A 15,312-nucleotide genomic window follows, 5' to 3' on the forward strand; every position below is an offset into this window, starting at 1 on the left:
TTCACCTTAAAGCGGGCAACATAGCCTATTCCGTCTAAATATTGGCAAAAGTAGAGGTAAAAATTTGCACTACGGGGTCCAGCTAGGGTTACCGGACGTACTCTTTTTAGAGTACATGTACTCTTTTGTGGTCTAAAAAAATGTGTACTATTCTTTTTGTTAAATGAGATCAAGTGTACTCTTTTTCGGCATATCTCTTATAATTACTGATCAAATCAGATATTACTTTAAAGCAGGTAAACTTTCAAAATTAAGTTTTGGGAGTATAAGAAATATGTAATACCTTAAACATCCTCCAGCTTTTAAACTTTTAGAACAAAACTCTTGCGAATTTTTAGTCAAAGACACTGGTTGATATGCTTTTCAAAGAAAAGGTTTTAAATAGAAGTTTCTTCTCAGTCTACTTGGTTTTTCTGTATTCTTTTACAAACGCATATTTTTATACATATAGTATTAACATGCATGCCACATGAATCAATTTTTGTTTAGAAAATGAATATCACAAAAAATTGAATGCTATTTGCACGTGGAATAACATTAACGGATATGTACGCCATTAATAAGAATATTTTAGAAATCTATTCATCTGGAGTCAATATTGGCTGCAGTAGGCATGAAAATCACAAAATTTCATTGAATTCCGTCCAATCTAAGAGAAAAATATAAATTGGTGCCCGTTAGACAAGCTCAATAATTAATATTTAAATGCAAAAATTTTTCTGATTATAAGTTTGACGAAATTTTGCATAATTTGGGCGGTAGCATTTCTAAATTAGCTTATTTGATAAATTTGAAGTAAAATTTCAACAAAGTGTAAAAGGATATTAGGATTTGCAATTCGAAGCGGTAATATGATTAGCAATTTGACGAAAATAAAAATGTAGAGCGTTTATTTGGCAAATTATTCCTGTATTTTGGTCGGTTTGTCGAATATTTTTGAATTTTACATGAGCATTAAATTTCAAATTTTCCGTAGCATGGTCTCAATTTTGGTGATCACCAAAATGAAATCCGGGCAAATGTAAGAATTGAAGATGCTATTTCTTCCGTAAGATTCGACAAATCGAAAACAAAAAACACAGGGCTTCTTAATTATTCAAATAAATAGCTCTACATTTTTGTTTAGTGGAGTACCGTGAATTCGGGTGAAATTGATCACAGTGTCACGCGGTACCCATAAAAAATTAATAAATCGAATCCAGTACTGTACCATTTGATTCCACTAGATTTTGTATTCTTCAACATATACGCGTATATATCTTCAGTGTCGGGTACTAGACTCGACTTAAGTCATTTATTTCAACATTTTTATTTTCAATGACGGTTTGAAAATTTTGAAAAAAAAACTGAAAATAATTAACATAAAAAACAAACAAACACTTTACGAAAACTGAATTTCGGATTTTTGAGGATAGGCTTAATGTACTCTTTTGCACTCTTTTAGAGAGTTGACAAAAATGTACTCTTTTTGGTTAGAGCAAATATGGTAACCCTAGGTCCAGCACAGACAACGAAGCTGTCATGCAGCTCCAGCTGAGTACACCATAAAAAAAAAAATTAAAAATAAATTGTATGGCGCGTAAGAAATATCAGACCCCCCCTCCCCCATAAACCCTTACGTAATTAATGGACAGTACCTAAGTATTAGGCATCCAGAAAATTATGTGGTGGAGCAGAACTTGCATCAAAAACATGAACATAACGAAGGAGTACAACTAAAGCGCATTTTGATATGAATTCGGTATTATTGTGTATATTTTCTCTATCATGTACGCAACTTGCTGTAATATTTATTCTTGGAGTTATCTTATAGGAAAATGTAGACTTACAAAAATACGTAACAGACATTCATTCATCATCGTCCATTTCTTCTTCGCTCATCCGATCGTTTTCCGAGTTCCCCTCGTCCAGCATCTGCTGGTCGTTCTCTACCATCTCCACAACCTCAAACTCCTTCTCGCCTTCCTCGGGCATAAGTTCGATCAGGTATTCCGTTTCCTTGACTTTCGTTCCATGCTTCTCGTGCGTGGCCAAGTGCTTCTTCAGGTAGGTCGACTGCACGAAGGTTCGGTCGCAAATGTGACACGTGTACGGCCGCTCGCCCGTGTGGGTTCTGGCGTGGAGCGTTAGCTGGCGCTTCCGAATGAAGGTCATTTCGCAATCGGGGCACTTATGCGGTCGCACTTTGGTATGGGCGGACATTTCGTGGCGATTGCGATCGGACCAGTGGCTGTACCGATTGGTACAGTAGTGACACTCGAATGGTTTCTCTCCGGTATGGCTCCGAATGTGGAGGGTTAGCGATTGCTTGGTTTTGAACTTGTTGGTACAGTGTGGACACTCCCAGATGTTGTCCGAATGGCAGCGTTTGTGCACCTACAATTGGAGGAATGATTATACCCAAATTTCAGTAACGTACAATATTTGACAAAACATTTGCCACATATTTGTACAAAGCGATCAGCTTCGGAGGGTTGGACCTGAATTATTTATAAAATATTAGAATTAAACTTTCACAGAACTTCAAACATAACTTGAATTTTACTGTTTTTATTCCTTTCACTAATTCCAAAAAAGGTCTAGTGAAGTACTATTGACAAACAATTTTGAACATGATTACTGTATCGTACTGAAGACAAAGAAAATACTAAAAATACGTATCGTGAAAATTTCATTCAAAATGGTACATAAATAACCGAGATCTAGTATGATTATGGAAAACACTAGTTGCAAATGTATTGCCCAATGCTGTAAACAAGTTTCGAACTTACCCTTAAGTTACCCTTTCTGAGGAAAGACTTCGAACAAATATCGCAAACATAGGGTCGGTCCTCTTTGTGACACACTTGGTGCACTTTTAGAGCCCGCTCATCATAAAATTCCTTATCGCACACATCACACTTGTATTCCTTTATTCCGGTATGCATCTTTTCGTGATTTGTCAGTGCCGATAAGTACAGAAAGCTTGCATTGCAAGTACTGCAAACGTGTAGATTTTCGGTTTTCTTCGGGAATTGGTGACTTTGCAGCGAGCGTTCGTTTTTGAAACTCTTGTGGCACACATAGCAGATGAACGCATTCGATTCACGTTCCCGAGCATTTTCACGACGCTTTGGAGCATGCTGCTCTTCCACGTGGTCTAGCAGATCGTTAGGGTCTTCAAAGGTCACTGAGCACTTCACGAAGCAACAGTGGAACACTTTCGGTTCTGACTCTGAAGTTGGTTCTGGTTGATCCGAAATATGGTGCACGTTTTCAGCGAGATGCTGCAAGATTCGATATTTAATTTCAGATTGTTCATCACAATGCTTACACTTGTATAAAGTTTTCTGAAGAGCTAGGTTCTTGTGAAATGTAAGCAATCCGAATTTCAAGAACCGTTTGAAACAGATATCGCATTCAAACTCGTCGCTGTTACCCAACACATCTCTTTCAAATCCATGCCTTTCCTCTGAATGATCTTCCAGCTCCTCTCTGGTGTTGCATACAAAGTCACATCCACAGCAACGAACGCCATCGATTTCCAAGACTTCAATATTCCTCTCCAGCGCACGCAGTTCAGAAATAGATTTCTCGTCAACGGGAAAGTTGGATTTTATGCCTGCTCTCTCAACAGCTGATTGATGGGCAACGCTGGTTTTCAAATGCTGCTCAAACCTAAACTTTACATCGATTACAACGTCGCAGAACTTACAGTAGAAAATCTCTTTTTGTACCCTGGATGTTTTATGTCGGTTGTACGACTGTATCTGTTCGAATCTTTCAAAGCATAAGTTGCACTCGTAGCTAGTGCTGTCATCATCCTTCCGTGGATGTACTTCTCCGCAATGATCTATCAGATCCTGATAATTATGAAATACCATCCCACATCCGCAACATCGTTCCCCTGCCATATGGATGATCTGATATTCCTGAGTTTCATCGATCGACAAGATAAACTCCCCATCCGGGTAGTGCAACTCTTTCGCAGCACGTTTTCGCGACTGGTTACGCCTTCGCTCCTTCGTCCCCTTACAGTTGTCGTTGCCTTGACCGTCCGTAGATGCATCCGGAACAATCTGATGCGCTTTGCTCAAATTCTGATGCTGCAACAAGCGGTACTTGATGTCGAACAGGATGTCGCACACAGTGCAGTGGTAAATTTCATCGGACTCGTAGTTTTTGTTGTGATTCAACAGCTTCATTCGGTTGGGAAAACGCTCGAAGCAAGTTGAACATTGGAATAACGCCTGAAAGAAACATTTATCAATAATAGCATAGAAGCATTTGTCGTTAAACTTGTGGGCGTGGCTAGAAGAATACTTCTAACTCCCCTAGGAAAAATGTTGGGGATTCTAGATAATACTACGGGAATCTCTCATGAAATTCTTCCAGGAATTAGATCAATAATTTCTCAAAGAATTCCGGCTTAGAATCTTCCAGTACTTCCTCCACGAATGGTTCGATTGGGAATCGAAAACGTAAGATAATTTCTAATTTAACTCTTCCGGGGTGTCTCCAAGAATTCCTCTAAAAAAATTCTCAGGAATGTTTCCAAGAATTCTCATTGGCGTAACTGATGAGCTAATTTGTCTTATTAATTTCCGCGGATCTATCGTATAGTCTTAAATTCCTGTTGAATGCACATTTCTTCAACTATTCTTCCAAGAATTAGTTCATAAATCACCAGAAGTAAGGTACCGCGGGGCAAGTGGGTAAATGGGGTAAGTGAAAACAATTATATGTGAAATAACGTTTTGAACTCATGCGTAAACCTTTGAGGCCATTGAGAACAATACGATAGGTAAGAGATTTCTGAGATTTTTCAGCCATTATTGCATAATAGAGCGAAAAATTGTTAACCTGTCAACTGTTACTCCGTAACAAGTTGGCGGCGTACAATCTTATTTTAATATTTTCAGTGGAAAAAAGTTGTGAAAAATAATTTCCTGTACCACTTCTTAGTTATCCTCTGTAACAGTTTCAAACTGCAATAAAAAAAGTTTTAGAATTAATTTGACGTAGACCTAAAAATAACTAAATTTAAACACCGTCAATTTTCTTATCAGGTGGGGCAAGTGAAAAGTTTATCATTAGAGATTGAATTTGTGTTTTCTCTTTAAGTCGCCATAAGTAAACATGGTTCGCAATTATCATAGAAAAACATAACGTGCTGATAATTCAAGAAACACTATACTCAAGCGTTAAGAGCTATTAGAAATCATGGAACTTAACTTCTCTAAAAGATGTTGCCAAACATTACAATATTAATATGTCTACTTCGGGCAGCCAATTAAAAGGAAGACGTTGACTGAAAAGTTGCAATATTAGAGAACACACGGAAATCTCGTGGAATGTCTATGTAAAGCTAGTTCAAAACATAAAAATGGGATATAGGTCTATCCACATAAAAAAGATTCTAAATACGTAATTGAAGGATTCCGTTTGATTTCTCCCGAAGAGTTATCCGACGTCATATGGGGATTTTTTTTATTACCGTACGGGTTTGGGCCGAAGGGTCTCAGATTTTCATGAAACTTTTTCCACAGGCAGGGCTCATGGATATATGAATAAAAAAAAATTGAGAAAAATTCAGGGTCGCCTATTTTTCCGGAAAACTCAGGTGGAAATTTTTTGTTTTCCCTTGACACTACTTACTTTAAAAAATCATAACTCAAGAACGAAGCATCGTAGAAACAAAGTTTTTATATGAAAATTTAAGCAAATTTTCTCAAAAATCAAAAAAAAATATGAACTGGAAAAAGTTTTCCACAAAATTTTCCACCGTTGGGGAAATTCGTAAAGAAAAGCCGGAAAAACTATGCCCGAACTCGCGGAAAATTTTCAAAAAAATTTTCGAGGAGGTAATTTTATAAGCCTTAATCACTGAAATTTTTGGAATGCACTTTTTTTTTCGTTTTTGAGTTATGGCCAATTTTGTGAAAAATGTCCAGATGTGTCATATAAGACTTTTCTTTGAAAAATCATAACTCAAGAACGAAACATTGTAGAAACAAAGTTTTTGTATGAAAATTTAAGCAAATTTTCTCAGAAATCCAAAAAAAATATGAACTGGAAAAAGTTTTCCACAAAATTTTCCACCGTTGGGGAAATTCATAAAGAAAAGCTGGAAAATCTATGCCCGAACTCGCGGAAATTTTTTAAAAAAATATTTTTAAGAAAGAAACTTTATAAACTTCAATTCTGGTAACTTTTAGGATGTACTTTTCTTTAGTTCCTGATCTATGGTCAATTTTGTAAAAAAAGCAAAGATTTGTTTTCAAAGAAAAGGCTAATATGGTCATTTTTCACAAAATTGACCATAACTCAGGAACAAAAAAAAAGTACATCCTAAAAGTTACTAAAATTGAAGTTTATAAAGTTTCCTTCTCAAAAATATTTTAATAAAAAATTTCCGCGAGTTCGGGCATAGATTTTCCAGCTTTTCTTTATGAATTTCCCTTACGGTGGAAAATTTTGTGGAAAACTTTTTCCAGTTCATATTTTTTTTGGATTTCTGAGAAAATTTGCTTAAATTTTCATATAAAAACTTTGTTTCTACAATGTTTCGTTCTTGAGTTATGATTTTTCAAAGAAAAGTCTTATATGGCACATCTGGACATTTTTCACAAAATTGGCCATAACTCAAAAACGAAAAAAAAGTGCATTCCAAAAATTTCAGTGATTAAAGCTTATAAAATTACCTTCTCGAAAATATTTTTTTGAAAATTTTCCACGAGTTCGGGCATAGTTTTTCCGGCTTTTCTTTACGAATTTTCCCAACGGTGGAAAATTTTGTGGAAAACTTTTTCCAGTTCATATTTTTTTTGGATTTTTGAGAAAATTTGCTTAAAATTTCATATAAAAACTTTGTTTCTACGATGCTTCGTTCTTGAGTTATGATTTTTCAAAGTAAGTAGTGTCAAGGGAAAACGAAAAATTTCCACCTGAGTTTTCCGGAAAAATAGGCGACCCTGAATTTTTCTCAATTTTTTTTATTCATATATCCATGAGCCCTGCCTGTGGAAAAAGTTTCATGAAAATCTGAGACCCTTCGGCCCAATTTGTACGATAATAAAAAAAAATCCCCATATCCGACTTTCTCAAAAACAAATAACGAGCGGTGGGAATTATACAGAGCAGAAATGCAATTGCTGTTCTATAATGTAAGAACTAACATTGGAAATGTTGCAGTTATAATGTTGTCGAATCATTTCAACTAAAATAACTGAACAGAAGAAAATTCAAGTGAAAAGAATAACATTTTCTTTCTTTACATATTACTTATGTTATTGCTCATTGGGAAGCCTTAACAAATGTTAAAGCTTATAGAAATCGTGGATATAACTGTTTATTTTTGAATTGATTATTCAAAACGGTAAACTTTTCACTTGCCCCACTTTTGGGGCAAGTGAAAAGTAAGGAGACATATTTCAAAAACTTTTTCTGTATTTTTTTCTTTAATTTTTCATAAAAATCAATTTCAGCATGCTGCTTATATTTGGTGGGAGTCAAGCTAAAAAATATTCACGACCTCATTTGTTTCAATTTAAAGTCTCTAGAATTTGAAGAATCTCAACTATGCGAATTCCATTACCCACTTGCCCCACGGTACCTTATATTAAATTTTAAGGATTATTTTTTAAAGGGCTGGTAGCTCTTGAGGGTCTTGAAAATAGGTTTTTTTAAGAACACTTGTCGGAAAAAAACTGGAAAGAGTGTGTCTTAAGAAAAAAGAGACAAAAAGAAATTCAACATACCACACTAACATAGATAAATGTTTAATTACTCATAAAATCTAACTAGACCTGTTTCTAAAAATATTTCAAAGATAAATAAATGAATGAAAAGCTAAATTTAGTACAGTACTATTTAAATCCACTAGTTTGTATTCTTTAACAGATACGCGTATTTTGACCTCAACTGTAAGGCCGGTTTCAGTGTCGGCCTTACAGTTGAGGTCGAAATACTCGTATCTGGTTACAAATTTTAGTGAAAAGAAATGGTACAGTACTAAATTCGGTTTTTCATTAATTTATCTATAGGTATTCCTCTAAACTTCTTGAAGATTTATTATCATTTCAAAGATATGTTTGGCACTTTCTCGTGGCTTTAGAATAAGTGTTACAATTCATCATTATTTTCTCCAGGAATTTCACGAATTTCTTAACATTGCTTTCCATGGTTTCTTCCGATTTCAACCAAACCAAATTTCAACTCAAAAATTCAGAACTCTTTGAAAATCAAGGCATATTTAATTCATCCAATGAAATTTTAAGAATTTTTAGAAATTGTTGGAGACGTTATGGAAAAAATCAGAATGTATTTCTCAAGAAAACCCTGAAGTAACCTCTGATGAAACTTGTGTAAATCGAAACTGAATTTAGTGCTCTAATATCTAATTCCATGTATTCTGATCGCAGTAGGCAGCACGCGCGAACGGGGATGAGTTGAAAATTGATCGGTCACGTTTTCATCGTCTCCGCAAAATATTAGATTCGGCTGGTGCAATGAAAAAAGTGTCTATAGCGGAATTGGAACGGTTTATTTCACACGCCTTCTGCAGGGCAGTGCTTTGTTAAAGCTCAAGCAGCAGGTGAAGAAGCATCAATAACACATTCAAACAAACAAGTAAAATGAAAGGAACAATACTACAAGTTGAAATTGGATGGAAAATCGATTTTCCCCTTCTTGTCTCTGTGATGTGCCGCGAAAATGGCTACGACGGGTGCTAGGAAGAGTACCCACCAGCTTTTCAGCGGAAAATCTTCGATGTGCCGTCGTGTAATGAAGGAAAACATGAATCCCCTTTCCCTAAGGTTAGGGTATGCGGCGAAACCGGCTACGACGGGTGTGGGAGGTGATCACCCACCAGCACCTTGAACAGTGGGCATTGGTCGCCAGCAATCCGTTCCTCCTGTGAAGATGTGACCAGCGAAATAGGCGGGAAAAGATCACCCAGCAGCTATTGGACCGATGAGCGACCGGCAGCAGCGGTGAGGATTCGGAAAAAAGGTTGATCCTGTCAGCATCCCTGATTCAGGCCTTATGTAGGAAGATCTTTCTCTCCTCCAAAAAAACGTAATCGTGTTGGAGGGGAGATCGACTGACAGCCAGGGGTGAGTAGGCTACAAATAGCATAATTGTGAATATTTTATTATTTTTTTTTTTAGGATCCAGATTTCTTTCTTGTGTGGATGGTGTTGTTCAGTATATTGATACGACAGCAGACGTGGGACTTACCACCTGAATTTAAGGTGCTCAGGGTGCCCAGTTACGGGATTTTGTTGCCTACTCAATGATAGGTTTACACTGGCGTAGACGTGGAACTTACCTCCCAAGTTTAAGTGCTTGGGGAGCCCAGTTACGCTTGGGTTATCCGAAAACTCTAGAGTTCCACGGACCCAATTTGTATTGGAAAGGTAAGACTTCGGCTTCAGCACAAGCTGAGTCGGCTGGCGTAGAAGGCAGATGTCCCGAGATTATTCGGATCGCGTTGTTGTAGGTTCCCCCCTAGGTTGCTGATCGGTTCGTCGAAACGTTGACCCGTTGTTTTGATCCCGTAAAGCAATGGTTCATTTATTTAGTTAACATCTACACAGATAACACTGATTCAACAATTTCACGCCACAATACTCGGTTCGTGGCCGCATCTCTCCATCCTCGGTTCTGCCCCACGCTCGATACGCACTGTTCCGCCCACCTAGCTGGCTGCGCTCCACGCCTTCTTGTACCAACCGGATCCGACGCGAACACCATCTTTGCAGGGTTGCTGTCCGGCATTTTTGCAACATGCCCTGCCCATCGTATCCTTCCAGCTTTGGCCACCTTCTGGATACTGGGTTCGCCGTAGAGTTGGGCGAGCTCGTGGTTCATCCTTCGCCGCCACACACCGCCGAAGATCGTCCTTAGCACCCGACGTTCGAAGACTCCAAGTGCTTGCAGGTCCTCCTCGAGCATCGTCCACGTTTCGTGCCCGTAGAGGACTACCGGCCTTATGAGCGTTTTGTACATGGTACATTTGGTGCGGGCGTGAATCTTTTTTGACCGCAGCTTCTTCTGGAGGCCATAGTAGGCCCGACTTCCACTGATGATGCGCCTCCGTATTTCACGGCTAACGTTATTGTCAGCCGTCAACAAGGATCCAAGGTAGACGAACTCGTCGACCACCTCGAACGTATCCCCGTCTATCGTACCACTGCTACCTAGGCGAGCCCTGTCGCGCTCGGCCCCACCAGCTAGCATGTACTTTGTCTTGGCCGCATTCACCACCAGTCCAACTTTTGCTGCCTCGCGTTTCAGGCGGGTTTACAGGTTTGCCACCTTTTCAAATGTTCGGCCGACGATGGACATCCGCGAAGCAAACAAATTGACTGGATCACGTAAAAATCGTACCCCGGCTGTTAAGCCCGGCTCTCCGCTTAACACCTTCTAGTGCAATATTGAACAACAGGCACGAAAGTCCATCACCAATTTCGCACACCTTCCATCGTCGCTCTTATCAGTCTCGTGAACTTCCCGGGAAAGCTGTTCTCGTCCATGATTTTCCATAGCTCTACACGGTCGATACTGTCGTATGCCGCCTTGAAATCGATGAAAAGGTGATGCGTTGGGACCTAGTATTCACGACATTTTTGGAGGATTTGCCATACAGTAAAGATCTGGTCCGTTGTCGATCGGCCGTCAACGAAGCCGGCTTGATAACTTCCCACGAACTCGTTTACTACAGGTGACAGACGGTGATCTGGGATAATACTTTGTAGGCCGCATTTAGAATGGTGATCGCTCGAAAGTTCTCGGCAAAGCAATCGGCTGTTTACGAATGCGTCGGCAACTCGGATTCTGGACGCTCGGTTGCTCTTTTTATTTTTCCGGATATCAGCTTTCGACTTCCATGCCGATCAGACATTATTAAAGTGGGCTTTGAAAAAGAGGTGCCGATCGAGGGTGACGCCAACGTTCTTACCGGTTTTCTTGTCTGGCATGGCTGTACCGTTGACCATGATAGGATTTTTTGTTGGTTGGTGTTTCGAATTTCAGTTGTGGAGTCTTGCGCATTTGGCGACTGCATGTACGACTGCCTGCAATCTTCGCCTGATCATCTTCTTGTGTACCCCTGCGGCTAGCAGCAAGATGTATAATATTATCATACAGTAGTCGTTCTAAAATTTAAAAAATAATCTCTATTTGCAAATTACTAGTATCCCAGGTACCAATGCAGTTGAAGCTGCAGTTATACATAAAAAACTACATGATTACTGTATAACTACTATTGAAGTGGAAACATGCTACTCTTGAGCCATATTTCTGTTACAATTTATAACATTGCCAAGGCCTCAATTTTCCTACTCAAAATCCATTTCAACTATACTGCTTTGTTATAAAAGTTAAGAAAAATTAAATCTCTAAAAAAAAGGTTTTAATAAGAATTCTTTGACCAATACCCTTGAAATTAGGTCCCAAACTATTGTAGGGGACATCATGAAAGTAGTTTATGAACACATGTGCAAGATTTTCTGAGACGGTTGGAATCTCATCTTTTTGAGGCAACTAATATGGATGAATTTTTGAGGAATTTCTGAAGGAAATTTTAGAAAAGACCTAGGAGCTGTACACAGTAATGCTAGCTTTATGTATACCGTTTATATGCACTTATATTACTTGGCAATTTTAACAATAATTACATACAAATTTGCATCATGAAAACAAAATTGACTTGAGGACACCCAAAGGGCGGTTTGCCAAGGGCGCCATGAGAGCACGCTTCAGCTCTGAGCATAATATATTCTTATCGATAATGGTACCGGCACCGATAAACACAGTATTTCAAAAATAACACGATTTACGCAAAACTTATCGGAATGCTTCTAAAAATACTGCACTATTTACAAATTTGATGTGGAATAAATCGCTCAAATTCACTATCTACTTTTAATGGGTGCAAGAATATAATGTGTGAAAATTAGAGTTTTATCTGACCCTGTTTTGAAATGACAGTATATCAAAATCACGCCCATACTCTCTAGGACACCCTACAGCTTTAGTTTTCCGCTCTAATAATGAAATCTTCAAATATAACAATCTATGAATCCCTGCCAAAAAACTTGTGCAATTGTTCACAAACGTCTGAACAGATCATTGGAATAATTAATACAGTACCAGCTAGTGTGATTTTAGAAGAAATCCAGAAGGGGTCTGGAAGAATTTCTGGAGCAGTTCATAAATACAATTCATGAACAATTTTTGGGAAACATCTTTGGGGTCAAATTTTTGATCTCAGTACGGTTTATAGTAACAGTATTAAAGGCTTATCATCAATCAGTTCAGCAAAAAAAATCTTTAAAACTACTAGAGTTAGAAACTTAGAATTTGAAGGAAAAAAATCAAACCTTCAAACAAGGTAATTTCTATAAGCTTGTGAGTTTTTAGGATTGCATTTTATCTAATAAACATAATAAACATGAACAAAACAAAGTCGTGAAGAAAGTGTAACATTTATCAATGCCCCATTGACTTAAACTAAAATAATTTAATATAATTGTATTAGCATTGCATGTTTAGGAGTTAGGTTTTTGTATTATATAAACTTATTAAAAATAAAACCGCCCATCGACACGCCGCCCGCTACCAACATCGCTGGATACCAACTGCCACAACCACGATATGGTTGGTATACGTGGTTAGCAGGAAATGCGAGAGAGTGGGAGAGAAAACGCCCATATCTGGGGGTTTGTTGGAGCTCGAGCTCGATGGCTGGGCCATTTAAATTTCAGCCAGCAAAGGCTGATCGAGAGAAGCGTTGCGAAACGCAAAACTAACAGGTGTGCAGGTTAGAACCGGCAAATATCGCGTTCCCTGAGTGTAATTAGCGATTGTCCTTAAATCGCCTGTGATGCCGGAAAAGTGAAACGATCGAACTATTCCGAAAACGTCTGTGAAGCTGTAGTGTGGGGTGGATAACTCACGTGCGTTACCCGGTACAGCAACATCCTTATTACATGGACGCGAGTGACTCATATTCCGCCAGGCGATAGCTCGCGCCAAGAATTCCCCGACGCGAGTGCCCTAATTGTGAGGTGCACGCTGAGGCAGCGTCCCGGTGCTCGCTCATATCCGACGCCCGATAGCTTACTGGCGGCGGTGACATCCCTGCGAGCGGAGCGGCGGCGCGAGCACAACGTAAGCTAGCTCACGAGTGGCAGAGTAGGCAGCCCCTGAGGTTAAGGTAGGATGCATGAACCACTAATTTGTTATAAAAGTTAAGAAGAAAAATTAAATCTAAAAAAAAGGTTTCAATAAGGATTCTTTGACCAATACCCTTGAAATTAGGTCCCAAACAATTGTAGGGGACATCATGAAAGTAGTTTATGAACACATGTGCAAGATTTTCTGAGACGGTTGGAATCTCATCTTTTTGAGACAACTAATATGAAGGAAATTTTGAGGAATTTCTGAAGGAAATTTTAGAAAAGACCTAGGAGCTGTACCTGAACGAAAACCTCGACGAATATTTAAGTAATAGACTTCATGATTCCGTTAAATACATTTTGTCCATTGTACAAGAAAAAGAGGACAGTAGGTGTTCTTTGAAGCGATACGTTTTATACAAAATATTACAAGTGAAGGGTATCAAAATCGTTGTTTTTGCCGGAAATTGATGAAATAACGTTTACGATCATTCGAACGAAAAGAGTTCTGATTACGTCGTTGGTTATACATACCTGTGACCCCCCTGCTCGATGCGAATGCTCCAAACGACTGTGCCTGACCAAATCCTGCTTGGATGGCAAAATTTCGTTACAACCGCAACATCGTACGCCCCTCAGTTTGATAACATTGTACGTTTCAAACGTTTCGATGCTTTCGATTTGTTCGTCGGTGGGATATTTTGTGGCTTTACCCCCACTGGCCCCGGGTTCCTTCGGGTGTGATAGTTCAATGGGTGGAGGTTCCAATTGAAGTGGATCCATCAGCAATTCGCCAGCTTTCTCGGCCTTCAACCGGAGTGCTATGGCTTGAAGGGCACTCTCCGAGTCGCGTATTAGCTTCCTCAGGGTAAATGCATCAACGAGCCTGGTAAGGCAGTCAGGGCACACCGCATCCGGTAGATTATCGTCGTGCGAAACCTAAAATTATAACAGAGGACGAGCTGTTTAATTTTCTAAATTAAGCTAATAACATACATATACTGCCGTTCTACGCATATTTGTCCCGCGGTCCATAAGGTTTACATAGAACATGGGACAAGTAGGCGTAGAAGGGCAGTATAGCAGTTATCACTAAAATTTATTTGAAACCTGTACCCAAACTCCAAAGAAATCCAAACTTTTTTGTTCATCGAAATGATCGCCAGGATGTAGCATGTGGTGGAGTTGCTATCATCATTCATGAGCACATAAAACATCAACTTTTTTCGTCATTTGAAACCAATTTTTTCAAAACTATGGACGTTTGTGTCGAAACACAGTTTAGTTAATATACTTCCATAGCTGCCTAATTGCCTTTTCAATGCACAGGGCAGCAAGTTCAATTAGAGACTTGAATTACACACATCGCACGTGGAATAATCCTCAAAGTAATTCCAAAGGCAGGATTTAATTTCATGAGTGATCTTCGAGATGTCTCTCAATTTATTACCCTGATAGTCGTACTAGTTTTTCCTCTACTAGGAATTCTGGTCAAAACTGACTCCAGTAGAACTTTTATAGGCAATTGGTTGGAATCTTTCATTGCGTCGATAAATGCTTTAAAATTTATTGAAGAGCGATTTTATTTCACTTAGAAGCAGGTGAATTTAATTCTCCCGTAAACATTATGAACGGCTACGGCAAATAACATGTAATATGTTGTTAACAAAATGTTAATAATAGCTTAATTTAGTTTTGCCAAACTTGGATGATAGTTTTGTCTAACACAGAATACCTGGATATAACTAATAAACGTAAAGTTTGAAAATATACTAAAAAAAAATAAAAAATATATAATAACAGAAATAATCAGGTAATCAATAAGCGCGATTAGTTCTATATTTTGCTAAACGGCCATATGATGCTAATATAGAACTATTGAACGACTTATGAGCCCTTCACTAGCATTATATAGCCAATATGGAGCTTGGTGGTTGCTTGGGTACTTCATATCAATAACATCTCAGCCTATATCAAAAGCTTACCATCACATCGGCACAGTCAATAATCATGTTGGCAATGACTTCGCCCTTCCGCTCGCAGAACAGCGATACCATCTGTCCGGGGCCAAGATCGTTACGCACGCAAATCCGACAGTATTGATCCATGACTTACTCCAAAATATTTAAACTTTTAAAACTACCAA

At 38.6% G+C, this 15,312-nt stretch overlaps 1 protein-coding gene and 1 long non-coding RNA gene across 2 annotated transcripts; one reads left to right on the forward strand and one right to left on the reverse strand.

Annotated features, from left to right (window-relative positions):
• Positions 1-1,548, forward strand: LOC110677145. The gene is made up of 2 exons (XR_002500986.1): positions 1-76; positions 1,497-1,548. It is a non-coding gene; the product is annotated as an uncharacterized LOC110677145 (long non-coding RNA).
• A 185-nt stretch (positions 1,549-1,733) lies between these two features.
• Positions 1,734-15,305, reverse strand: LOC5579487 (zinc finger protein 268). The gene is made up of 4 exons (XM_021847953.1): positions 15,152-15,305; positions 13,701-14,105; positions 2,772-4,229; positions 1,734-2,376 (listed from the first exon to the last, which is right to left on the reverse strand). Exons 1-4 carry the CDS (start codon positions 15,272-15,274, stop codon positions 1,849-1,851), a joined length of 2,514 nt encoding a protein of 837 aa, XP_021703645.1. The 5' UTR covers positions 15,275-15,305; the 3' UTR covers positions 1,734-1,848.
• Between the last annotated feature and the right edge of the window lie 7 nt (positions 15,306-15,312).

The sequence above is a fragment of the Aedes aegypti genome, chromosome 2, assembly GCF_002204515.2.
Source record: "Aedes aegypti strain LVP_AGWG chromosome 2, AaegL5.0 Primary Assembly, whole genome shotgun sequence".
Lineage (NCBI taxonomy): Eukaryota > Metazoa > Arthropoda > Insecta > Diptera > Culicidae > Aedes > Aedes aegypti.

Bases quoted from the DNA above. Each gene is read 5' to 3' on its own strand.
- LOC5579487 (XM_021847953.1), bottom strand. From the start codon at position 15,274: ATGGATCAATACTGTCGGATTTGCGTGCGTAACGATCTTGGCCCCGGA. The intron at 14,106-15,151 runs GTAAGCTTTTGA...TTATAATTTTAG, and splicing joins TTGACTGTGCCGATGTGATG to GTTTCGCACGACGATAATCT. The intron at 2,377-2,771 runs GTAAGTTCGAAA...CTCCAATTGTAG, and splicing joins TCAGAAAGGGTAACTTAAGG to GTGCACAAACGCTGCCATTC.